This window comes from Jaculus jaculus, chromosome 6, assembly GCF_020740685.1.
Source record: "Jaculus jaculus isolate mJacJac1 chromosome 6, mJacJac1.mat.Y.cur, whole genome shotgun sequence".
Lineage (NCBI taxonomy): Eukaryota > Metazoa > Chordata > Mammalia > Rodentia > Dipodidae > Jaculus > Jaculus jaculus.
The window spans coordinates 161,653,627-161,677,949 of record NC_059107.1 but is presented as its reverse complement, the minus strand read 5'-3'; the positions used below and the strand labels follow the sequence as shown (position 1 = coordinate 161,677,949).

At 54.7% G+C, this 24,323-nt stretch overlaps 2 protein-coding genes across 13 annotated transcripts in view; both read right to left on the bottom strand.

The window, feature by feature from the left end:
- The window catches only part of Arhgap8 (Rho GTPase activating protein 8), a 52,628-nt gene extending 39,553 nt beyond the window's left edge, over positions 1–13,075 (bottom strand). For 4 of the 7 annotated variants that reach the window (XM_045151526.1, XM_045151529.1, XM_045151527.1 and 1 more), the window contains exons 1-2: positions 1,355–1,664; positions 740–865 (exon numbers count right to left, since the gene is read on the bottom strand). In XM_045151526.1, the coding sequence (XP_045007461.1) occupies positions 740–865; positions 1,355–1,391 (163 nt within the window). In that variant the 5' untranslated portion in view covers positions 1,392–1,664. Of the gene's footprint in view, positions 1–739; positions 866–1,354; positions 1,665–12,267; positions 12,375–13,005 lie in introns of those variants that run through there. The other 3 variants (XM_045151524.1, XM_045151525.1, XM_045151523.1) reach the window with 3 other exon arrangements.
- A 9,094-nt stretch (positions 13,076–22,169) lies between these two features.
- The window catches only part of Prr5 (proline rich 5), a 49,446-nt gene continuing 47,292 nt past the window's right edge, over positions 22,170–24,323 (bottom strand). For all 6 annotated transcript variants that reach the window (XM_045151533.1, XM_045151531.1, XM_045151535.1 and 3 more), the window contains one exon: positions 22,170–23,101. In XM_045151533.1, the coding sequence (XP_045007468.1) occupies positions 22,632–23,101 (470 nt within the window). In that variant the 3' untranslated portion in view covers positions 22,170–22,631. The remainder of the gene's footprint in view (positions 23,102–24,323) is intronic.

Here is a 24,323-nt window from a genome sequence, read left to right as displayed (position 1 = left end):
TGGACTGAACCAAACGGAGAAATTTACCAGTCTTCTGTTGGAACTTGAAAGAAGCAGACAAAAGCATAAATGCAGGGCTGGGGAGATAGCTCAGCAGTTAAGGCACCTGCCTGCAAAGCCTAAGGACCCGGGTTTGATTCCCCAGTACCCATGTAAAGCCAGATACACAGAGTGGCACATGCGTTTGGAGTTCATTTGCAATGGCTGGAGGCCCTGGCATGTCCATTCTCTCTGCATGTCTCTCTCCTCTCTCTCTCCTTGTAAATAAATTTAAAAAATATTTTTAAAGTGCAAATGTAGCAGATTTGAACTTAATCCAACGAAAGTCCAGAACATTCTACCTGATAGTGTAAACCATGCATTCTTTTCAGGTGAGCAAGGGACATGGGTTAGTTACATGCTAAGTTCCTTGCCCATCACCTCCAGAGGATTCCACGTCCTTGGAGGTGAGAGCTAATGGTGACAGCTGGGTTCTGGGGACTTAAGAGGAGAAGGTCAAGGTCACTGTCCACATGAGAAGTGTGTGCCCAGAGGCTCTGATCCTTGGGCCTAGTTAGAGTGCTCAGGCAGTTCCTGGACACACGTCACTGTGACTGCTTTCTCGGAAGACTAGCAAGTCCCCTGTGCCCGAGGCAGCTTTTATCCTGGTCACAGCCCAGCTGGAAAGACCCCACCGTCCTACAGGGCACAGAGGAAGATGGTACTGCCCAGTCTGGGCACCACCCTGATGCGGACTTACCTGCCACCTGCAGGATGCCATGCCGGGCCACATCGTAGAATGGGTGATCTGTGCTCAGTGTGGGGTCCTGGCCTGCCATGGATGCTCCCGAGGGCCTTTCTGTGGCTCTCAGTGTACTTGGTGCCTCTGTGGGGACACAGGGAGTAGAGAAAGTCAGTTGTAGTCATGGGCAAGGAGAGAAAGGATCAATTATAGGCATTCACTACTCCCTGGGGTGCTGGGACAGGATTTAAGCATTGTAAGGAACTGTTCAATTCTGTTAACACTCCTAATGATAAGCCCTTATTGTAAACACCCCTTTTAAGGTGCATTTCTTTTTTAAAAATATTTGTATTTAATTAAATGAATTAATTTATTTGAGAGGGGGGTATGGGTGTGCCAGGGCCTCTAGCCGCTGCAAACTAACTCCAGATACATGCACCACCTTGTGCATCTGGCTTACATGGGTCCTGGGGAGTCGATCTTGGGTACTTTGGCTTTGCAGGCAAGCGCCTTAACCGCTAAGCCATCCCTCCAGCCCTAAAGGTACGTTTCTCCTTTAAGCTAAGATGTCGGGGGCCAGAGACAATTTGACTCCTTAATTGACAGCTGTGAGACCCTTCCCTGGTGCCTCACCAACTATGAGCCAAGCAGCCAGCGAGACTTCCCTCATGCCATGGCTGCACTTAGCACTCAAGGACCCCTGCCTTGAGGAAGCGCCATGGCGCCACCGCTGCTTGCTGCCACGCCACCGCTCCGGCTGCAGAAGGCGCGGTCCCCGCCACAGCCATTTCAACTTCTCCGCTCAGTGAACACCTCGACGTGACTGCAGCTCCTCCCAGCCCGAGCAGAGCGGGAGCCCTTCCCCGGAGCCCACTGGTGTGTCAGTGCGAAAGCACAGGAGGGACTGCGCCTGCCTGGTCCTGAGGCAGAGGCAGGAGGATCACTGAGAATTCGAGGCCACCCTGAGAAAACATAATGAATTCCAGGTCAGCCTGAGCCAGAGTGAGACCCTACCTGGAAAAACCAGACGAACAAAAACAGTCCTTCATTTGGCTGAAGGATCATCATGATTGGTACAGACATCCTTTCTGGCCACATCAGCAGGCTGTGTGGCTCACTTTGTGAGTCAGTGGGGAGACACTCTCCTGTGCTGCCCATGGGTGCTGCAACTTAAGACCCCCAAAAGACTTCTCCAGTGCTTTTTTTGCCCACATCAGATCTTCCTCACTAGTAGAGCAGGCTGAGCTGGAAACAGGAAGCAAGGCAGAGCAGTAAGAGGACAGCTACAGCCTTCCAGAAAGTGGGCGGGGCAGGAACGATGGGGAGAGGTGATGGAGACCACAGAGCTGGGAAGAGCTGAAGAAAGAGAATTCTAGAGCCAAAGGGCCCAGGTGTCAGATACCCAGGCCCAGAGCTGTAATCCCTACTGCTGTGGGATTGAGGGTCCCAGGGCCTCAGATACCCAGGCCCAGAGCTGTAATCCCTACTGCTGGAGGATTGAGGGTCCCAGGGCCTCAGATACCCAGGCCCAGAGCTGTAATCCCTACTGCTGGAGGATTGAGGGTCCCAGGGCCTCAGATACCCAGGCCCAGAGCTGTAATCCCTACTGCTGGAGGGTTGAGGGTCCCAGGGCCTCAGATACCCAGGCCCAGAGCTGTAATCCCTACTGCTGGAGGATTGAGGGTCCCAGGGCCTCAGATACCCAGGCCCAGAGCTGTAATCCCTACTGCTGGAGGATTGAGGGTCCCAGGGCCTCACAAGAGCTCTAACCCTGGAAGACACCACCTGCTGCCACTCAATGTTGTTAGAAGCCAAGTTTTATAATAGCTGCTGGGTGCTGGGACCACTGGGTAGTGAAAGCCCAGTGCAATAAGCCTTTAACTTGAGTGCCTAGAGCCAGAAGTCTGTGGGCTTTAAAGCCTGAAGCTCTCAGGACCTGGAGCTGCATGCCTCTGTGTCTGCCAGCTGAGCCTGTAGGTCCTGGGTACTCAGCATCCCAGGACTGCCAGGACTAGAAGAGCTGCTCACCTACCCACAATTTCTGGTCAGAGAGAGAAAATTTGGAGCCCAACCCTCTGACTGAGGGCTCCTCTTTGGGGCCCTTCCCTAAGATTGCCATGGACCTGTAACACGGATGCACACCCACTATGTGCACACATCTACTGTATTCTCACTATGTGTTCATCTTGGCTGTCAGCCCACACTGTGCATGCCATGGCCCTGCTGCAAAATCCACTGTGTCGTCCCCTACTGTAAGCCCACTATGTGCTCGTCCCTGTTGTAAGCACACTATGAGACTGCCCCTGCTTCAAGCCCACTGTGTTCCCACCTCTGTGATAAACCCACTATGCGCCCCGATGCTCAAGGCCACGCCAGGCAGTCCCCGCCCACCCAGGTCTGTGTGGGAAGCACCCACTATGTGCCCTGATTCTCAAGGCCATGCCAGGCAGCCCCGCCCGCCCAGGTCTGTGTGGGAAGCTTAGACTTTCTGGTTGAGCTTCGGCTCAGTTCACCGAGCTGGGGTTTGAGGACGGCTCATTTCCTGTGAGGTTCTCTTGACATCTGCTTCCCTGCAAGGGTCAGAGGATGACCGGGCCATGGTGGGGGATGAATACACCCCTACCATGCCAACAGTGACCACTCCCGGACTCCCTGTCCAGTTTCCAGCCCTCCTCCCTGTGCTGTGCCCCCACCACACATATTCCCCGATGCCCCCGAGCCATCTGTTCCCCCTGGCAGGGCTCTGCTGCCAGACTGCTGCGTGACCCTGGCCCAGAGCTTCACCCCGTCTGAGCTGTGAGACAAGCGATGACCCTGCTGCTGCTCAGTGACTTCCTGCCAAGTCCCCAGGGCACCGCTGGCCGGAGATCCTGGGCAGAGGACCAGGAAGGTGTCCAGGGTGGGGAGGAGCAGAGAGGGGCAGAGGCCCCGGGACAGAGTTGGTGGTACGACACCCTGGGGAAGCAGGGGGCTCTCTCACGATGTAGGCATACCCTTCTTATGCCTTCGCGGACACACGCACAAGTCCTGGATCCGGGTCCCGGCTGTGTGTGTGTGCGTGTGCGTGTGTGTGTGAATGTTTTGCCTGTCCTTGGGAGTAACCAAGCCTGTGGTGACTGTATCCCAGTCAATCTCCTTAAATGTCACAGCCGGAAGGAGGTACTCTCAGATATTTATTTTAAATATTTTATTTATTTATTTATTTATTTAACTCCAGACACATGCACCACCTTGTGCGTCTGGCTTTACATGGGTGCTGGGGAATTGAACCTGGGTCCTTAGGTGTTGGCCTTAACCACTAAGCCATCCAATCTACTCTCAGCTATTTGATGGTGGAAAGAATACTCCAAGCAGGAGACTCTGCCTATAGCCACTCCCAGCCCATCAGGAGCTCCCTCATCCTCCAACCCCTTGGAAGGCTTTTGTGGAATAACCTGGAAAGCTAAGTTTTGCCAGGGATGTGTTTTAGTGAAAAACCTGCCATAAGCCAGACACTGAGAAAGTAAATTCTGGGAGTACCAGGCTCCCCTGAACCTGTTCCTACCTCACCCGCCCCCAGTGCAGCATCCCTTCCCAGAAGAGGGGAATGCACCAGGAACATTCTTGGTGCAGACGCCAGTGCAGATCCTGACCTCCAGAGTGAACAGCCACAGTGGACCGGCTTCCTTCCTCCTCCGTCTTGAAAAGTCCTCCCTGCTCCTGACCAGCACCATACCCAGAGCAGTGTTTTGCAGGCTGGGGGTTATTCCATAGAAGCCAGCCTGCCACTGGAGGGTTTGGACACCCTTCAGGCCCTCACTGATTGGACAGGACCTGTTAATTTCTCCCACAAATACTTCAACACAGAGACTAATGTTTGACTAAATACCTGTACCCTGGTGGCCAATGCTCAAGGCTCCAAAAGAGGCCATGGTGTTGCCTGGGCGGCTGATGCCCCTCCCCCCGCCCCATGCTGAGCTGCACCCTAGCCTCACAGCCAGGATCTGCAGAACCTCCAACCTCGGCTTTAAAAAGGAAGTGTGAGCCAGGCGTGGTGTCGCACACCTTTAATCCCAGCAGAGGTGGGAGGAGGGCACTGAATTTGAGGACACTGAGACTACATAGTGAATTCCAGAGCAAAACCTTACCTCGGAAAAGCCAAAAAAAAAAAAGGAAATGTGACTCCTTTTCCCTCACACTCACATGTTCAAAACCTATATCCTAGGCTGGAGAGACTGCTCAGTGGTTAAGGCGTGCAAAGCCTAATGAACCTGGGTTCGACTCCCCAGTACCCACATAAAGCCAGATGCACAGGGATACCTGCATCTGGAGTTGTTTCCAGCAGCTAGAGGCCCTGCACACCCATTTTCTCTCTGTCTGTCTCTCTTCTATCTCTCTCTGCTTGCAAATAAATAAAAAACTTTTTTTTTTTTTTTTTTTTTTTTGGTTTTTCGAGGTAGGGTCTCACTCTAGCCCAGGCTGACCTGGAATTCACTATGGAGTCTCAGGGTGGCCTTGAACTCACAGCGATCCTCCTACCTCTGCCTCCCAAGTGCTGGGATTAAAGGCGTGCGCCACCACGCCCGGCTAAAAAACTATTTTTAAAAAAAAGATATCCCAATTGCCTACCTTAAAAAGTACAGACAGGGCTGGGGAGATGGCTTAGCGATTAAGCGCTTGCTTGTGAAGCCTATGGACCCTGGTTCGAGGCTTGACTCCCCAGGACCCACGTAAGCCAGATGCACAAGGTAGCACATGCATCTGGAGTTCCTTTGCAGTGGCTGGAGGTCCTGGTATGCCCGTTCTGTCTGTCTCTCTGCCTCTTTCTCTGTCTGTCACTCTCAAATAAATAAAAATAAACAAAGCAAACCACAGACAGACAATTCTTCGTCTTGAGGTTTACAAGCAGCCCCACGAGCCCTTTTCTCCGGCAGTCATTCTGTGAGGCCCGCGGCCAGGGGCTCCTGGCATTACTTCGTGTGGGCTACAGAGTGCTTGCTGTCAGCCCGCCCTGGCCCCCGGTGTGCCTGGCAGTGGGACTCATCACACAGAGCATGGACAGTGGCCAACCCAGAAATCCACACCACGCCGTCCCTACCGCGGCTGGTTTTCTTTAGGCCCAGGAGTCCAGGTGCCACAGACTGGCAGAGGGCTCTGGGGAGTGGACCTTGAAGTAAGGGTGACATTTCCTTTCACGTGTCACCTGGCTGGGCCACCAGGGTCCAGGTATTTAGTCAAACACTAGTCTCCGTGTTGAAGTATTTGTGGGAGAAACTAACAGGTCCTGTCCAATCAGTGAGGGCCTGAAGGGTGTCCAAACCCTCCAAGGGCAGGCTGGCTTCTATGGAATAACCCCCAGCCTGAAGCTAACTTGGGTTCACTTGGAGTCACCTCATTACTACAAACCTGGGTGTGAAGGGCTCATGATGCATCGCAAATTATAGATATATTTTGCTGGGACGGAACCCAGGGCCATACACATGCTAGGCAAGGGTTCGGCCACAAAGTCACCCCCACAGTCCCCAAATACACATTAAAAAATTTGGGCTGGAGAAATGGCTTAGTGGTTAAGTGCTTGCCTGTGAAGCCTAAAGACCCCGGTTCAAGGCTCGATTCCCCAGGACCCACATTAGCCAGATGCACAAGGGGACGCACGCATCTGGAGTTCATTTGCAGTGTGGCTGGAGGCCCTGGCGCGCCTATTCTCTCTCTATATTTATCTGCCTCTTTCTCTCTCTGTCTGTGGCTCTCAAATAAAAATTAAAAAAAAAAACTGTATCACAGCACTCCCTACAGGTCCAGCCTGTCCTCTGTCCGCTCTAGAATTCTCTCCCCTCAGGAGTGGCGCACGGTCTTTGCAAGGCACCGCTCACAGCCCCCCACCAGGGAGAATGTCTAAATTCTGTTCCTCCCGACAAAGCTTCACTGGGACAGAGCTCATGGCAAGACTCGCTCAAAGAACTCCAGCACCCTGCACAGGGCGTGGCACACGAGGGGTTCCCACAAATGCCAAAGTGAAAATGAACAGGTATTGCAAACGGACCTTTTCCCCTGCACAGTGGACTTTGAGCCCCAGCCCTGTTCCCCAACCTGCTTCGCCCTCTGTCCACACCACCTTTACTTCTGCCAACACCCAGCTCAGCGGTCCCAGGACTCTGCCAGGTGGACACTTGGGCCCAGAGAAACAAGGCGGGCTATAGTGACAGACCAGACCCCACACGTTATGTAAAACAGAGTCCCAATCACCCAACTGTTCTATTTATGATTCATAGCAAAACGGTTTGTGGCGGTAAAAACGTATTTGCACTTTACATAAATCAACCCTCACAGCAATTGCCTTAGTGCTGTAGCTACAAAGAATGAGTAAGTGAGCCTGGAATTCACCTTGAGTGTGTGGCCATGAGCAGCACTAAGGAGAAGAGCATGTGAGGTGTGGACGTCCCTGGTTCTCTCAGAACTGGGCACTCGGGGACAGGAGGGCAGGAGGCTGATGCCACCTCCAAGGTCCACGGACAAAGGACTTGCACTGGTCACATCTGTCTCAGATGGCCAAGGTGATTTGTAGGCTAGAGCCCAGATGTGGAGCAGGTGTGTTCAGACCCAGGTCAGGCTGGGCTGGGATGCCAGGGTCCCTGTGCATAATGCCTATGTCTTAACTACGCTCCTGGCTTCATGACTATGGTGCCTCTTTGCCAGGCAAGATCAGGCATATGAGCAGAGCCTTGGTCTGTGTGCTGAATAAGGACGGGAAGAAGGCACAGCACAGAGCCCGGGTTCAAGGTCCCAGCTGGCCTGTCCCCACCCCACGGCCCCCGGTCCTCCTGCCTTCCTCACCACCCGTGCTGCCTGGGGGCCTCTGCTGCACTCCTCACCAAGGGACACTGAAACTCAGGCTACCCACTCTCACAGCCAGGTCTCCCCCAAAGTCCAGACCTCCCCCAGCTGCAGACTGGCCCAGCTGATGTCAGCACAGTGGCTCCCGGGACGACCCTCTGTGCACCAAGAACTTCCTGTAGCTTTTGGAGTATAATTCTGCCCACCTAAGCTCGGGCCTGACTATGCTGCCGAGTCATGCCACCTCCACCCCACCCCCTGCTCTAGCCGCATGGACCTGACACTCAAGCATCCACCCTGTGGCCTTTCATGCGCGGGCTCCTCCCCGGCACAAACAGCTCGGACAAGGTAAGTGATGCACAACAGCCGTCAACTATCACTGGCTGAAGTCCAACTCAGATGCAGTCTGAATTCAAGTCCACCTCCTCACTGACCCCCTTGGACACTCAAGTGGGACTCTCAGGAACCTCATAAACCCATCTTGACCTTCAAGCACCTTATTATTGATTTTTAAAAAGATTTTTAGTAGCCTCCCACCTGGGATCTAGGACCTCTCCAGCCACAGGTTTTTTACTAAGCTTTCAGTACCACGTCTGAATTCCCTTTCCTGGAGCAGGCCTCACATCTAATCAGAAAGCAGTTGGTTACCTCCATAACAGCCATGCCACTGTTGCAACATTCAGACACTTTTCAGGAAGATCTGGTTACAACTAGGCCAGCTATAGACAGAAAAATGCAGCAGCAGGTCCCCCAAGGCTACCTGGGCTCCTGGGACCATTCTGAGGTACAGTCTAGCTGAGGTGGGCTATGGCACAGTCCCCCCAGCATGTGCACCTCCCAGGGGTCAGAGGCCGTGACAGGGACTGAGCACAGGACTGGGAAACGTTACACTGGAGTCGGCACACTCCAGACACAGGTATCGACACGGTCACTGTTAAGTGGGTGTGAACACTAAGTTGAAAGCACTCCTGCGTTTCCTGAGGGGACCGTGCTGGCTTGGGAGGGGTTTAAGAGGTGGTGGCATACACTATAATCCCAGCATTCAAGAGGTGGAGGCAGGAGGAAGTGATGTTCAAGGCCATTCTTGGTTATCTCAAAAAACACTGTCTCAAAAAACCTAAATAGCCTGGTGTGGTGGCATATGTCTTTAATCCCAGCACTTGGGAGAATTGCTGTGACTTTGAGGCCAGCCTGGGGCTACAGAGTGAGTTCCACATCAGCCTGAGCTAAAGTGAGACCCTACCTCGAAAAAACAAACAAAATAATTAAGTAAAAAATAAATCCCTATATAAAAGGCTGGGAGATGGCTCTGAGATTAAGGGCACTTGCTTGCAAGCCTGCTGGCCTAGGTTCAGTTCCCCAGTACTCACGTAAAGCCAGATGCACAAAGTAGCACATGCATCAGACGTTCATTTGCAGCCACAAGAGGCTCTGGCGTGACCATTTATTTTCTTTCTCCTTGCAAATAAATAAATAAATAATATTTATTTTAAAATCCTATATAGAGAGCTGGGTGTGGTGGCGCATGCCTTTAATCCCAGCGCTCAGGAGGCAGGGGTAGGTGGATTGCTGTGAGTTCGAGGCCAACCTTGAGACTACATAGTGAGTTCCAGGTCAGTCTGGGCTAGAGAGTGAGACCCTACCTCTTAAAACCAAAAGTAAAATAAAATTAAAAAGTACCATGTATAGAGAGACAAAGCTACTCACATATGGAGGAAAAGCAAGAGGAAAAGAGACTAATCCACTGAACAAAATCTGAAATAAGTAATACTCACGACATCTGGGTACTGGATTCTGCCTGAGCACTGTCATAGGTTATTTTTTTAATGTATGTGTGGTATATCTGTAAGTGTGCATATTTACATGCGTGCACGGACCAGAGGGCAAGATCAGGTGTCATTCTTCAGGAATGCCATCCACTTTCTTTGAGACGCGGTCTCTCACTGGCCCGGAGCTCACCAACTGGGCTACACTGGCTGCCAGTGAGCCCCACGGATCTGCCCGTCTCCATCTCCCCAGGGCTGGGATTGCAGCTGTACACCATCACGCCTGGCACTGACGTGGGTACCGGGCATTGAACTCAGCCCCACATGCTTGTGAAGCCCTTTATTGACTGAGCCATCTCCTCAGCGCTCCTTGTTTGAGGCAGGCTAACACCCCTGTGGTCGTATCTGAATCAAGGGATTCGAGTCCCCGACTGAGCCACTTCCGCAGACCGTAACATTCATCAAAGTACCCACTGCGCACTGCGAACGAACGGAGTTCTACTTGCCGGTTATGCCTTTAAAAAGCTGGAGAAACCCTTTTCAAAAGGGACTCTCAGCACTCATTTATGTAGTCTGGGATTGGGAAACTGTTTTAAAAGGATGTAGGAGTCGGAAGGAGTGTAAGTGGTGGGGAGTTGGGTGGTCTGGGGCAAGAGGGGCATGGGAGTGAGCCCAGACAGTGCTTTATGAAGCATCCTGCTTTCCTTTGAGACTTCTCTAAAGATTAAAAAGCATGAATAAGCTAGCCAGCTAGTTTTTTAAAAACAAGGTATTAGAGCAGGGTGCCCACTGGAGGCCGGGCTGCAGGGACCTCAGAGAGACCCTGCAGAGCACAAAGCCAGACAGAGACTGAAGGCGCCTGGGGAAGTGCATGCAAAGACCCCAGGGGTCCCACACTTTGCAGATCACAAACCCAACAAACCCAAAGCCCTGGCCCCCAGGGCCCTCCCGACAGCGTTTGCCCTGCGAGGTTTCACTTTATGGCTAGGTGGGGAAAGGGCAGGACCAGCCAGCTCCCAGGAGGTTCTGGAACCCTGACCCACCCAACCAGTTCTGAGGGGCCGCTGTCCCCTCCAGCTGAAAGCTGACTTCTGGTTCCCAAGTCGGAACTGCTCGGTCCTGAGTGTGGAAGGAACAGGCATACACAAAATCATTCTTCGCCTGGCCCCCAGGACTTGCTCTCTAAGTCAGTAAAATGAGTGCCAATAAATTCCATCTCTTGCAAAGTGGTATGACCTGTTTTAGGTGCTCCCCACAAATCAACTCTCCTTGTCCTCCAGGTAACCCTGCAGCAGGTGATAGCAGGTGAGGAAAACAAGGGACAGGGTGGCTAGCACTGCCTCAAGGTCTCACAGCCAGTGGTGGGAGCGGGGCTGGGGCGGGAGGTGGGCAGGGCCAGTTGTGGCTCCTCAACACAGCGCAGCCTTCTGCTGAGCACTGAGAATCCCCAGAGCTGCTGCCCTGCGGTGCCTAACAGGGGTCAGAAGACGGGCTGAGAATGACTTGGAGAGAGCCACTCACCCCGTCCTCCTTCAAGAGAATCAGAAATCTGGAAAGAAGCTTGGAGGACAGGCCACATAGAGAGAGATGCTGGGGCCGGACCCACAGCACCTCAGGGCTCATGGGTTCCCAGCTCAGAGCAGCTTAGTGAAGGCTGTCCCCTCCCCCAGCGCCTGGGGGAGTAGAGACCGAGAAGCTTCTGAAAGGAAGATGTACCTTGTCCTTTCAGAAGCTTCTCTGTCTCTACTCCCCCAGGCAAGGTACATCTTCCTTAATCATCAGGTTTAAGCAAAGCATTGAGGGGAGAGTTAAGTTAAAGAATGTATCAGCTGGGCATGGTGGCGCACACCTTTAATTCCAGGAGGGATTGCCGTGAGTTCGAGGCCACTCTGAGACTACGTAGTGAATTCCAAGCCAGCCTGGGCTAGAGTGAGACTCTACCACGAAAAAAACAAACAAACAAACAAACAAACAAAAAGCAAACAGAAGACTGTATCTATCAAGAAATGGGAAACATCACTTTTCCATCCCTGTGCTAATATCTTGAAAGGAGGTTGCTAACCAGCTTCCAAAGTCTCCAATTTACACAGGCCAGCTCCCACCAGGGGAAAGGAGGGCATGGGCAGCTGCAGAGCCTGGCTGCCCACTCACTGGCCAGGGAGCCTACCATCTCCTGCCTTTGTTTCTTCATTTGTAAAAGTGGGCAGGGAAGGCCCCTTTCTCGGGAGGCTGGTGTGAGCATGGAATCAAGGACGGGCAAGCAGAGGAGAGCACCCCAGGGAAGAACAGCCTCTGACCTCCAGACGCCCTTCCCCAGAAGGACACCCACTTCTGAGCAGGGGCGCGGAGGTGCACGCCTGTATCAGCACTCAGGAGGCTGAGGCAGGAGGACTGCCTTGACTTTGGAGACGTGTTGCCAAACAAAGAAACAAAGTGTGGAGCTCTTCTGACTCCTCCGGCAGCTTTCTCACCCTGGTGCCGCTGGTGCCTCGGTTTCCCCATCAATGAGATGAGGAATTGGGCTGAATGTCTAGTGTCATCAAAGAGATCGCTCAGGGTTCTCCTTAACTGAAACCACCTCCATGCCCCCATCGACCCTGTGCCCACTCCCTGCACCCGCAGATGCTCAAGCGTCCCAGGGAGTTGAGAGAGCCCCCAGGCCTGACACGGCTCACTGAAGCCACAGTGAGTCTACCTCCTTATCCACCAGGGCACACTGCCAGGGGACTTCCGTGCAGCCACCTTAGGGCGACGCTCTGTCTCTGCTACCTGCCACCCATCAACAGACACTTCCAGGAAAGCCCTCGCTGGTCTCCCGCTGTCCCCCGGTTTCCATCAGAGTCCACTCTATCAAGGGCCCCGAGAGTGGGGGACAGAAGCAGAGACCCCACGCCCCATGCCCACCTCCCCCGACACCATAGCTCTGGCCGCAGGAGAATCTGTCAACACATTGCACGGGGCACTCACAGACATCCCCAAACGCCGCGGAGGCCGGTGCGGGGACGTCTGCTTCCCAAACTGCTGAGTTCTCACCCGGGCCACACCCGCCCTGCACCCCGCCGGGGTCGCCCGGGAATCTACACACCCAGGCCAGAGCCAGTCTGCAGCCACCATCCAGCCCAGGCCCTGTCCCCACCGGGGCCACACTGGACGCAGGAATGCCACCCCTCCCCCGCCCAGCGGCCTCCGGACTTCTCGAATTCCCCGGAGGCCCCTGCCAGGTTCTCGGAAAGCAAAAGTAGCTCTGCCCGGGCGGCGACTTCCTGGGCGGGTGGATTCGGCTCTAACCTGGGGGCTTCATCCAGACCAAGCCCCGGGCTCGAGTCTGCATCAGCGCGACCACCGCTCTGGCCTCGGGGTTCCCATCAAACGAAGCGGGAACAAAGTCACTCGCCCCCCAGGTTTGGGGCGAAGGATTCGAGGGGCCCATCCGAGATGCTAACCCGTGCGATCCGAGACCCCGCGACGGGAGGGAAAAGGGGGCCGCGAAAGCTCGGCTGGACGCAGCCCAGCTCGAACCCCAGAGGGAGGGAAGGGAGTAGGGCAAGGGGGCGCAGGAGGGGAGGGACCCCAGAGGCCGATCCTGGGGAACCAGAGGCCGAGAGCCCTGGGTCTCCCCACCGCCTCGCGGGGCGCTCCGTGCTCCCCGACGTCTCCACCCGAGCCAGGCCTCCCGAGGGGCTCACCGGCCACCGCGCGCCTCACCTGGCTACGACGCGACCCGCCGCTCACCTGGCCCCGCCCGGACCGGGCCGGGTCCACAGGTCTCCAGCCCGGGCCCCGCCCCCTCCCGGCCCCGCCCCCTCCCCCTCCCGCGTGCTCCCCGGGGGCCGCGGCTGGGGCCGGAGCGCACGAGCTGGGAGCCCCCAGGACCCAGTTCCGGGGTGTCGGGCCACAGCCTGGCAGGTCGCACCCCGCTAGCCCGCGCGTTTCCCAGCGTCGGGATGCGCCCAGTGAGGCCGGCAACGTCGAGATTTGCGCGCAACCCCGGGGAAACCTGACCAACATCTCCAAGCACCCTCTGGGCCAGGAGCTGACATTCCGGGACCACGCGACGTTGGGGCGCTCGGAACCCAACTGCGACCCGGGCTGGCAGGCAGTCCGAGAGGCCTCCCCGACCTAGGCTGCGGGCATGGGTCGGGGAGGGGGGCTCTGTTTCCTGGCTGCCCAGTGGTGCCTCTGTCCGTGGGCGTGTCCCTGTCCCTGTCTGAGGGACGAATGCTGCGCCTGCTCAAAATTGTCATCGTCTAGTCCGGTAGTTCAGGCGGAAACTTTCTCCGAGGTGACTTGTCCCTAGGTGAAGGGAGCCCTTCTGTCCTAGCTGCTCGGAGGCGGAGATCCTAAGGTGGCTTGATGATGGGCCTGTCCATCTGCCTCCTCCTCTCCCTCCTCTTCCTCCTCCTCTTCCTCCTCCTCCTCCACACACCAGGTAGCCTCTCTTCCCTCTCATCCGCCCTCCTGCTGGGCGCAGTCCTGCACCTTGAAGACCTGCCTCTGACACCCCAACCCCAGACTTGGCTTCAATCTGTTCTTGGGACATTGGGCTGTGGGGAGACATGTTCACAGATTCCCCTCCCCTCCCATCTTGTTCATGGCCTCATCCGAACCTTTGGGGTCCTCAGGTCCTCACACTCCCTCTGCTCCATCCTAAACCCAGCTGGCTTCTTTACCAGGCCTCTGCTGCTTCCACACCTATGGGCCCCTGTGGTCCAGGCTGCCATGACCCTGCTGCGTCGGCGAGGTGCTTTCCAGTCTTCTGCCCTCCCTGCACCCATCTGTTCCGGTACACGGGATGCCTGGGCCCTACCTGAAGACTCTCATTTGGCATCTCCTTGCTGTTCTCATCTTGCTGGAGGGGCATGTCCATAGTCCAGCCTGCCCTCAAGGCACACTGCTCTGCTAGTTGGAGGAGGAGGCTGAAATATCTTTCCTCTCCTTTGCTTCACTCATGGCTAAGGCTCCTGGAACAGCAGACAGATTAACGAGAGGGTGCTGGATGTAGTGGCACATGCCTGCAATCCCAGCCCTTGGGAGACGGAGGCAGGAGAATCAGAGGTTCAAGGCCAGCCTCCACTCCATAATGAGTTCAAAGCCAACCTGGGCTACATGAGACCCAGCCTCAAAAAATCAAAACATACAAAGAATAATTCGACAAGAATAAGAGGAAGCATTCCCTCTTTGTGTACGGTTTATGTGACATGGGAACCTTCCTAAGGAGAGAAAGAAGCAAGCAAAGTAGGCGCATAGCAGGGGTGTGGTGTTTTTATGCTCAGGTTTGCTGGAGGGCGGCTATCACAGAGAAATATGACTGCAGGGCAAATGCTGTGACTTCATGGGAATAAGTGGGCAGGGGACTTAGCAAGACCCGTGTTCACAAGCGCATTCTCTTGCTCGGGGTGCAGAGAGGCACCTGTCACATGAGATTCTGTGACTTGTCAGGGGAGACGGGAACAATAAGAGCGCCCCCTCCTTACTGCTTCTTTACTAACAGGCCATGTTTGCGGAGTAGCGCCCTGAAGCCCATCACTGGACAGCCATGCTGAGGCAGAGAGGGCAAGGACCTGGGCCCGGGGTGATACTGCAGACTCCCTGGGTCAAACCTGTCCTGATGCCACTCCTACCTTGGCCATTTGTGCCCAAACTCCCAATGTTTAACATAGCTTGTTTTCTGTTCTTCAGGATTCAAAACATCCTGATAAACTATTGAACCTTTTTTATTATTTTATTTTTGAGAGAAAGACAGAAAGAGGCAGAGAAAGAGAGAGAATAGGTGCGCCAGGGCCTTTCAGCTGCTGTGAACGAACTCCAGATGTGTGTGCCCCATGCGCTTGTGTGTGACATTGCATGCCTGCGTCACTGCTGCGTCTGACTTATATGGGACCTGGAGATTCAAACCTGTGTTCTTAGGCTTCACAGGCAAGCACCTTAACTGCTAAGCCATCTCTCTAGCCTGACTATTAAACCTTTTCATAAGACCAAAAAAAAAAAAAAAAAAAAAAATTCCAGGAAAGGCCTCTGATTGGCTGGGCCTGAGACATCTGGTGAGTGGTGAGTGTGGAGAGAGGCTGAAGGGTCACACTCGCCAACGCTTCCTCTCCCAAAGCTAAGACCCTTGGCTCTGGTGGGTTTGCTCAAGTTAACTGTGAAACAAGTGAGTTAGCCTTAGTGTGAACTAGCCTGGAACTAAACATTTGGTGTTACTGAGAGCAAGTGCAGTTAGAGAGACTGAGCCCCTAAAAGTGAAAAGATAGGAAAGTCTGAATTTGCTAGAAATCGAAGACGATCTGACTTCCTGTCTCTTGCCTAGTTCCCTGGGCCTGCTTTTTCACTGACAACCTGGGCCCCTCTTGGGAGGGAGGTCTCCTAGGATTTAAATCTAATCCTGACAGTGTGGTGGGTCAAGCTTAGACCCCAGAACAGGGCTAGCCTCTTCTTGAGACAACGCCTAGCCCTAACCAATCAGCTGTTCCTCTGGTTCATCTGAGCCAAAAGGCAGGGCCCCCCACCATAAAGTTATAAGTACATTTTCCAGGCTGAGCCAGGGAAGACCGCCCCCCTTGCTGGCCCTTACTCTCCACATGGGCTCCTTACCCTCTGTCATCTCCCACAGGGCAGGAGCTCTTTGAACTTTCTTTCCCTTCTTTTTCCTTCATGGCTTTCTCAGGCCCTCCACGTGAGATCTGTAGCCACATGGGCGCCTTTCCTTGGCTCTGTACTTCCCTCAATAAACACAACAACTTAATAATAATCTTTCTCAGTCTTTTTTAAATTCAATTCCTTGATTAAAATTAGAAACATGGGCTGGAGAGATGGCTTAGCAGTTAAGGCACTTTCCTGCAAAGCCAAAGGACCCAGGTTTGATTTCCCAGGACCCACGTAAGCCAAATGCACAAGAGGGCACATGCATCTGGAGTTCGTTTGCAGTGACTAAAGGCCCTGGTGCACCCATTCTGTCTCTCTCTCTCAAAATATAAATAATTTTACTTGGGCAGCAGAGATAGGAGGATCGCTGGGAGTTTGAGGCCACCCTGAGACAACATAGTGAATTCCAGGTCAGCCTGGGATACAGTGACACCCTACCTTGAATTTTTTTTTTTTTTTCCCTGGTAGGGTCTCACTCTAGCCCAGGCTGACCTGGAATTCACTATGTAGTCTCAGGGTGGCCTCAAACTCATGGCGATCCTCCTACCTCTGCCTCCTGAATGCTGGGATTAAAGGTGTGCGACACCATACCTGGCTAAATAAATTTTTTAGGGCTGGAGAGATGGCTTAGCTCTTAAGGTATATGCCAGCAAAACCTAAGCACTCAGGTTCAATTCTCCAGCTCCCATGTAAGCCAGATGCACATAGTGGTGCATGCGTCTGGAGTTTGTTTGCAGTGGCTGGAGGCCCTGGCGTGCCCATTCTCACTCTCTTTCTGTCTCAAATAAATAAATAAAATAGATATATAAAATGTTTTTTAAAAATTAATTAAGAACAAACCTAGGGTTTAAGGTTCAAGGACTTTCCTGAACTCTGAACACCCCATTACATTGCCATTCCCTAGCAGGCCACTGTGAGGTTGTTGGCTCATGGTGTCCACACTTAGTGGACAGTGTCTGCTGAGTAGGCGGGCAGGGTGACCTCGGCTGCATTCCCTGGCACCCACACACAGCTGCTAGCCCATGCATTTCTGAGCATCCTGGATGCTCCAGTGAGGTGGGAAACGTGAAGTGGTAAGGAAGCAGAGAACCCAGGTGTCATGGGATTCTTAACGCCCAAGCCAGTCTGAGCTTCTGGCTTAGATCAGGAATGGGCCTGTCCTAGGGCAAGCCACGCCTCTCAAAACATGACAAGGAGAGCTGGAGGGATGGGTCAGTGACTAAAGGCACTTGCGGATGGCCTAGGTTCGATTCCCTAGGACCCACATAAAGCCAGATGCACAAAGTGGGGCGTGTGTCTGGAAGAGGGGGCGCTCCTCCTTGAATGTTTTGTGTGCATCTCATACAAATTCCAGTCATAGCCTCATGAGATTCAAATGCACACAGTAAACCAATAACCCAGCTGAGTGTGGCCAAGAACGTAGATGGGTGGCTGTGAATGACAAAGGAGCAAACGCCCCACCAAGCAAGTGGAAACGTGGGCTGCCCCTCTTTCTTCCACCTTCCTTTTGTTGCTTCAGCAATAACGCCTTGCCCTTCAGACACTGCAATAGAACAGAAATAACATGAAATGAAGGAACTACAGTGGAAGGGTTATTTTATTAAATTTGCTCTTACAAGCTGGGTGTGGTGGCGCACGCCTTTAATCCCAGCACTCAGGAGGCAGAGGTAGGAGGATCGCGGTGAGTTCAAGGCCACCCTGAGACTCCATAGTGAATTCCAGGTCAGCCTGGACTAGAGTGAGACCCTACCTTGATAAAGCAAAAAACAAACAAACAAAAAAGCTCTTACAAATGTTTACGAAGCCAGAGTTGGTTCTCTACCAAGCATCAAATTCCACCACGCTAATAAGCATGCTGGCATGAAGCACTTGAGACGGAGAAAGACCCAAAGTCTACCCACACCCTGGGCTCCCTATAGCTCATCTCGCCACTGCCAAAGCCACCCCTCGGCTGGCTTTGAGCCTTTAAAAATTTTTTTTTGGTTTATTTTTATTTATTTATTTGAGAGCGACAGACAGAGAAAGAGACAGAGAGGGAGAGAGAGAAAGAATGGGCGCGCCAGGACCTCCAGCCACTGCAGACGAATTCCAGACGCATGCGCCCCCTTTTGCATCTGGCTAACGTGGGTCCTGGAGAATCGAGCCTCGAACCGGGTCCTTAGGCTTCACAGGCAAGCGCTTAACCGCTAAACCATCGCTTTGAGCCTTTTAAAAGCCACCCAAGCCAGCATTTCTGTGTCCACGATGGACAGTGCGACATCCAGACTGAGCCAAAAAGGACCCGGCCAGCCTTCCAGCCCCGCCCACCCCTCTGCTGGCCAGGACGACGCAGCCCCAGGACCTGTTCTTCTCCTGGACAGCCGGTTGCTTCTTGCCAGATATTTTGTTCCAGCAACCTGGAAAGTCACTAACAGACCATCTGATACACCTCGTTGCCTCAAAGAGGTGGTCAGACATCCAGCTTATTCAGCCACCTTCGCCACAGCGAGGTGCACCCGAGACGCAGCTGCCCTGGGGCACCTAATGCTCCGCAGGGCGGCTGTGCGCAGCGTGGGAGGTCGGGGCACACCGCAACTGAGGGCCCGGGACGACGCGGCTTGCTGCTCTGGCTGCCATGCATTTGCGCTGGCGCCCACTGGAGCTGATTTCTGTGGGGCACAATTCTATGGGCAGGGGCCACCTGCTCGTGGGAGCCTCCTGTGGTACACAATTCTCCGTACCACGTGGCGCTCACTAAGGCGCCAACCTTGCCATGCTGGTACCGCGTTCAGCCCTACATCGTGCACCAGCTGCCTGAGGCCTGTGGGAATGAACGACGGCCTGATCTGGTCACCCAGCGTGTCCCTTGTCACAGCTGCTGAGCTGCCCAAGGCCCTGGGCTGTGGCACATGAGCCACACAACGAGCAGTACGTTCTGCGTCTGTAGCCAGGCTGTGCTGAGACGGGGGTGCCTCTTAATGGGTGGGTCACTGTCCTTGGAGGGCGGGAGGGTCCTCTTCCAGGGCTGTGCGCGCGCAAACGTGTACCATGAGTGGGTAAACGAGAGGACCGTGCATGTGTGCATATGACTACGGATTCGGTTCGAGCACGTGAATGTATGTGAGGGATCACGGCTGTGGTTTCCAGCAACAAGGCTGGCGAGAGCTCCCGGGCTTCAGGGAGCAAGTGGGGCTGCCACGGTTCCAGTTTACAAAGGCCCAGAGGCACCTGGAGGTTAACAGGGGGATGTGGCCCTGGCCACAGGGGGACCTGTTCAGTCTTGGGGGCAAAACCCAGGTTTTGTGCATGCCAGGCAAGGACCACCAATTGAGCTCCGCACCACCCCCTGGTGGTAGCCCTGTATGCTCTGGCAAAACAACCACCCAAGCAGAGCCAGCAGCTTGGGTTGCTGGGAATGAAACCGGACTTGTGTCCCCAGTGCTTGGTGATGTCTTATATTACCTGCCACCAATAGGCTAGTGGAGATGAGCACATTCCCTCTGTGTTATAGCCACAGGCAGGTTTCCTGTAGGACCAAGGGACTCCAACCTGCCGCCCAGAATAGCTCTGCGAACTGTACAACACACAACCGTCAACACCTGAAATGTTTTTTTGTAACTGTACAGGGTTTGTGACGTTTGTAGATGTTGTGTTGCTATGTCAACTGATCACATGAAGTAAATTAATGTCCTTGTAATCTGCAGGCAGCAGACTGGACACCCCGGGTATGTTGCCCAAGGCCATCTTCACGCAGTGTGGCTCACAGAATCTGGAAGGCTGGACAGCAGCGGTCAGGAACAGCTGAGGAGGGCATGGACAGGATGGGTCAAGACCACCAGTGGTCTCCCCAAGCGAATGTTTCTTTCATTGTGAATGTTTTTCCCACCCGACGAGAGCAAACTGGGCTCACAGCTTCTCTTTGATAGTGGCCGAGGCAGTGTCCCGGCCACCCTGAAGTCAGATAGCAGTTGGTGGGCCTGCTGACCCTGGGTACTGGAGCCTTTCATCACTGGGTAGGCCTTGTCATTGCAATCCCTTTTTAAAAAATGTTATTTAATTACTTGAGAGAAACAGAAAGAGGCGGGCAGAGCAAGCATGGACACGACAGGGCCTCCTGCCACTGCAGACACATGCTCCACCTGGTGCAGCCGGCTTTATGTGGGTGCTGGGGAGTGGAACGCAGGCCATCAGGCTTTGCAAGCAAGTGCCTTTAACTACAAAGCCGTCTCTCCAGCCCTATAATACTTTTTAAAAATTTACTTATTTGTGGGTTGGGCGTGGTGGCACACCTTTAATCCCAGCATTCAGGAAGCAGAGGTAGGAGGATTTCTGAGTTGGAGGCCAGCCCGAGACTAGAGTGAATTCCAGATCAGCCTGGGTCGGAAAAAAAAAAAAAAAAAAAAAAAAAGGATAAATTTACTTAGTTGTGTGTGTCTGTGTGTCAGGCCTCTTGCTGCAACAAATGAACACCAGACACTCGTGCCGCTTTTTGCATCTAGCTTATGTGTGCGGCCTGGGAATTGAACCCAGGCCGGCAAGATTTGCAAGCAAGTGCCTTTAGCCACGGACCCATCTTCCCAGCCCTTGTGATACCTTTTGGAGTACCACCTAGGCCCCAAACTGGAGGCAGCCCTCAGTGGGTGAGTGGTAGCCTCGTGTGTCTGCCAGCACAGAGGCACACAGTAGGTCTGCAGGTGGGAGCGGGTCGAAAACCACACCGGAGAGGCTGGGGTTCTTCAGAAGCCGGGGTGACCAACATCCACTGCGGCTGCCCCTGGGACCCCTGACGCAGATGCAGGCCCATCATTGGCGAAGTAGCTGGTCAGGAGGGCATAAGGCAGGGGTAGGTGCTGGGGGCTCAGTGGGAGACGGACAGAACACAGCAGCATCTGGGGCGGCAGGCGAACCATATCTGTGCCACAGTAGGGACCCATGTGCTCATGCGGTAGGAACCTGAGACCCTTCCCACCCCTTCCCAGAAGCAGGTGTCTTGGGACAGCTGGTGTGTCCCTCCCAAGTCAGAGGGCTTCACCATCCCCCACCCTAGCAACATCTTGGGAAATCGGAGGTTCTGTATACCCGGCGAAAAGCAATTTGGGCGTGCACTGGAACCTCCCACGTGGTAGGCGCCTCTGCCCACTGTTCCATTTGCTCTTCCCAAAGGAACTTTGATAAAAGTGGGTGTGAGGGTGCAAAGACAAGGCTCTCCTAGGACTAGGGGCAGCAAGGTAGCAGGGCCTGGCTGAGTCCTAGGAAAAGCGGGTTCCACGGGGAGCAGTGGGCCAGGGGGCTTCAGTGCTGTGGCTGAGCTTTCTCACATCTGGCACCCCATCTGTCCTCTGAGGCTGGGGCAGCCTTGTTTGCCCAGGTGCCTGGCTGAGCTCTGATGGCCTGAACATTTTCCAGAGCCCCGTGAGGTTTGCATGTGCCCGTTACAGATGGCACCCTTGAGGCTCAAGTAGGCCGGCCTTGGCCAGAACAGGACTTAGTCACTATCTTCCAGCCTGGGAGGAAAGACTCCTCCATCCTGACAGACCTTCGGATTCTTAACGACCCCCCCCCCCCCCCACTGGCCACATCCAGTGACTCAGGCGTCCACCTCTTGTTCTGGTCACCCTGACCTGGGCCTGTCATGTTTCAGATTACTCCGCGAAAATCACTCAAAGGAGAGCGTGCTTTCACGGATGCTGGGGCACAGGGTCAGCACATGAGCTAGGTGCAGAGGACCTCCTACCTAGCCAGACTACCCCCACCCCAGAGACCGCATCACCTCCTGGCTCTCTGAAAGTGGGTGCTGGACTCCTACCCCGGGCATGGCTTCTGCTAGACCAGGCTGCTGAGCTGCCCAGGCCCACAAGCAACCCTGCCGCCTCTCTGGAGATTTCAGTCATGCACTCACTGGGGGTAGGAAGCAGAACCTTCCAGCTACTGTTGGGAGGCCCTGGTAACCCACAGATTCAGGGAAAGCCCGCTGGGAGGCAAAGGCGCTTGGGACAGCTAGTTTCTACTCCCATGTCACAGGGCTTCAGCGCCCCCACACCCAGCTCAGGAGGATCAGCAGGTCCTACAGGTCTCTATTCCTCCCAGTTGGCAGTGGGTTCCTCCTAGCCCCTGGCCCAGGCAGCGCCTAGGCCCCATCCCCTGGGGTCTGAACACAGCCCGGAAGTACAAACCCCTGCCAGAGGGGAGGTCGCATGAGGTAGGGTCTCTGAGGCTCAGGACCCAGGAAGGACACCAGGGGCCGGACACGGCCTGGAAGCCTTAGCTTTATTCTGTGCCTTCCTGCTGTCTTTCCACCCCCAGGAGGAGGGAGGAGGGGCGGCCTTCCAGGTCTAGCCGTGGCTTGAGTTATGTCACTGGACGCCGAGCTGGGCTGGTGTGGGCAGAACGCACCAGTTTCACATATTCCTGGGTGGGTGTGGCCGCTGAGAGCCAGGCAGGCATGAGGGGGATGGCACTCCCCACTCTCAGAGGCTGACTTCATACTTGGGTGGCACCAGCAGGGCCCTCAGGCAGACCTGGGCTGGGCTGAGGAGGTGGGTGTGGATCTTCCACCAGGCTAGGTGATGTAAAGTGACCAAGGCAGTGACAAAGGGAATGGCAAGGACAAGACAGAGTAAAAAAGTCACACACGCACACACGCACGCACACACACACACACACAGGAGAGGGAGAAGGGTCAGTAAAAACATGAGGCTGACTTCAAGCCCTCACACAACGCTCTGCCGGCCCCCAGTCTCCTCAAAATCGGACACACCAGAGCGGCCACCCCTGCCAAAGTCAATGAAGAGGCCTTCGGAGTCGGAGTCCACAGACTCTAGGATCTGGTCCACCAGCGTCTCGGGGCTGGAGGTGGGTGGGGAACCATGAGCTGGGCCCTGTTCCGGGGACTGGGCAGGGGGATACAGTCTGCCAGGGCAGGGCCCCGAGTGCGGTGTTGGGGAGGACCTGAAGGCTCCCGCAGGGCCCTGGCCAGGTGTGTCTGTGAAGCCCTGGGGATCGGGGCAGGACGTCATCTCGGAGACGGAGTGCCTGCGGATGCTCGCGCCACCGGCTGCTGAGCCCTCTGCCTCGTGCTCGGCCACAGGGTTGAGCAGGGGCGTGTTGTAGCTTTTGGAGCGCACCACTGGGTTCTTGGCCAGGACGTCCCCAGAGCGAGAGCGGCGCAGGAGGCGCTTTTCTGCGGGGAGAGACAAGGTCACACACCCAGCTGGTGGCCACGGGTCCCATGCTTCCTTGCTCCAGCACATCCGGGGGCCTGTGCATCCCCAACCCCACATCTGGGCAGAGGCTGCCTACTGAGCACCCAACACACGGGCAGGTCACCCGGGGCAGGATCGCTGGCCCAGCCTTGCTAGCCCCTGCCTGCGAGGATGAATACAGGGCTTCTAGCCCAGTCTGACACTAGTGCTCCCAGCCTCAGCTGGACAGGCAGTGAAACCCTAACTTGGCTGCCCTGCCAGTGACCCGAGTGCGGTCTGTGTCAGGTACGCAACTTCTCTACGCCATTTCTCCACCTGTACCCCTACGCCTTAGGTCCCAGCCTGGGGGGTTTCTGTCCTCGTGGAGCTGGCGTCTAGAGGACGAGCCTGCAGATTAGATGCAGGTGCTACAATGGGGGAGCGTGATGAAGGCCAAGCCAGGGCAGGTGAAGGCCAGGGTTCTGTGTCCTTCCCACCCCCACTAGGCTGGCCCTTTGGCCTTGTGGGCTTATAACTAGTTGTCCACCTCTGAATGGTGGGATGTTTTTGACAATAAGCACCCATGCTTTGCCTAAGGAGAAAACAAAATACAAGCAAATATCAATTTCCACTTTAATAAGCTCTCCCAGGTTCTACTTAATCTGTTTGATACTGGAGGGTCTCCAAGTGGGGAGGTAGCATCCTTGTTTATACAACACCCTGCAGTTCCCACCAGTGACCACATGGTGGCAGAGCTTAGTGTGAGAAGCTGGGGAACCCAAGGTCTCCTTCCACTGTCCTGGGCCAAATGAGGCCTGAAAGGTGCATAGCTCTCCAGCTGCCAGCACCCTTCCCCAGCCCAGACGTGCACAATGCTCAAGTTTTATACCCACAGTCTAAAGGGGGGGGGCATTCCAAGTGCCCTTGTGTCTGTACTGTCCTCAGAAGGCCCCTGGCCTGCAGCCCAGTGGTCACCATGAGGACTCACTGGCCCATCTTCCCTGAGGAACGGAGTCCATGACAGCAGGGCCTCTGAGCTGGCACACAGCACCCAAATGACGTTGAATTTACAGCGTAAAGGCAGCAACGTGGCTGGTTCTGGACACACCAGGTGTGCAAGACCTTCCTCTGCTTCATCCTCTCCAAGTGAGCAAGGTTTTCTCAACACTGAGCAGGGATGGGGCATCCTGGAGACTCAGGAGGCTCGGCACATGGGGGCTG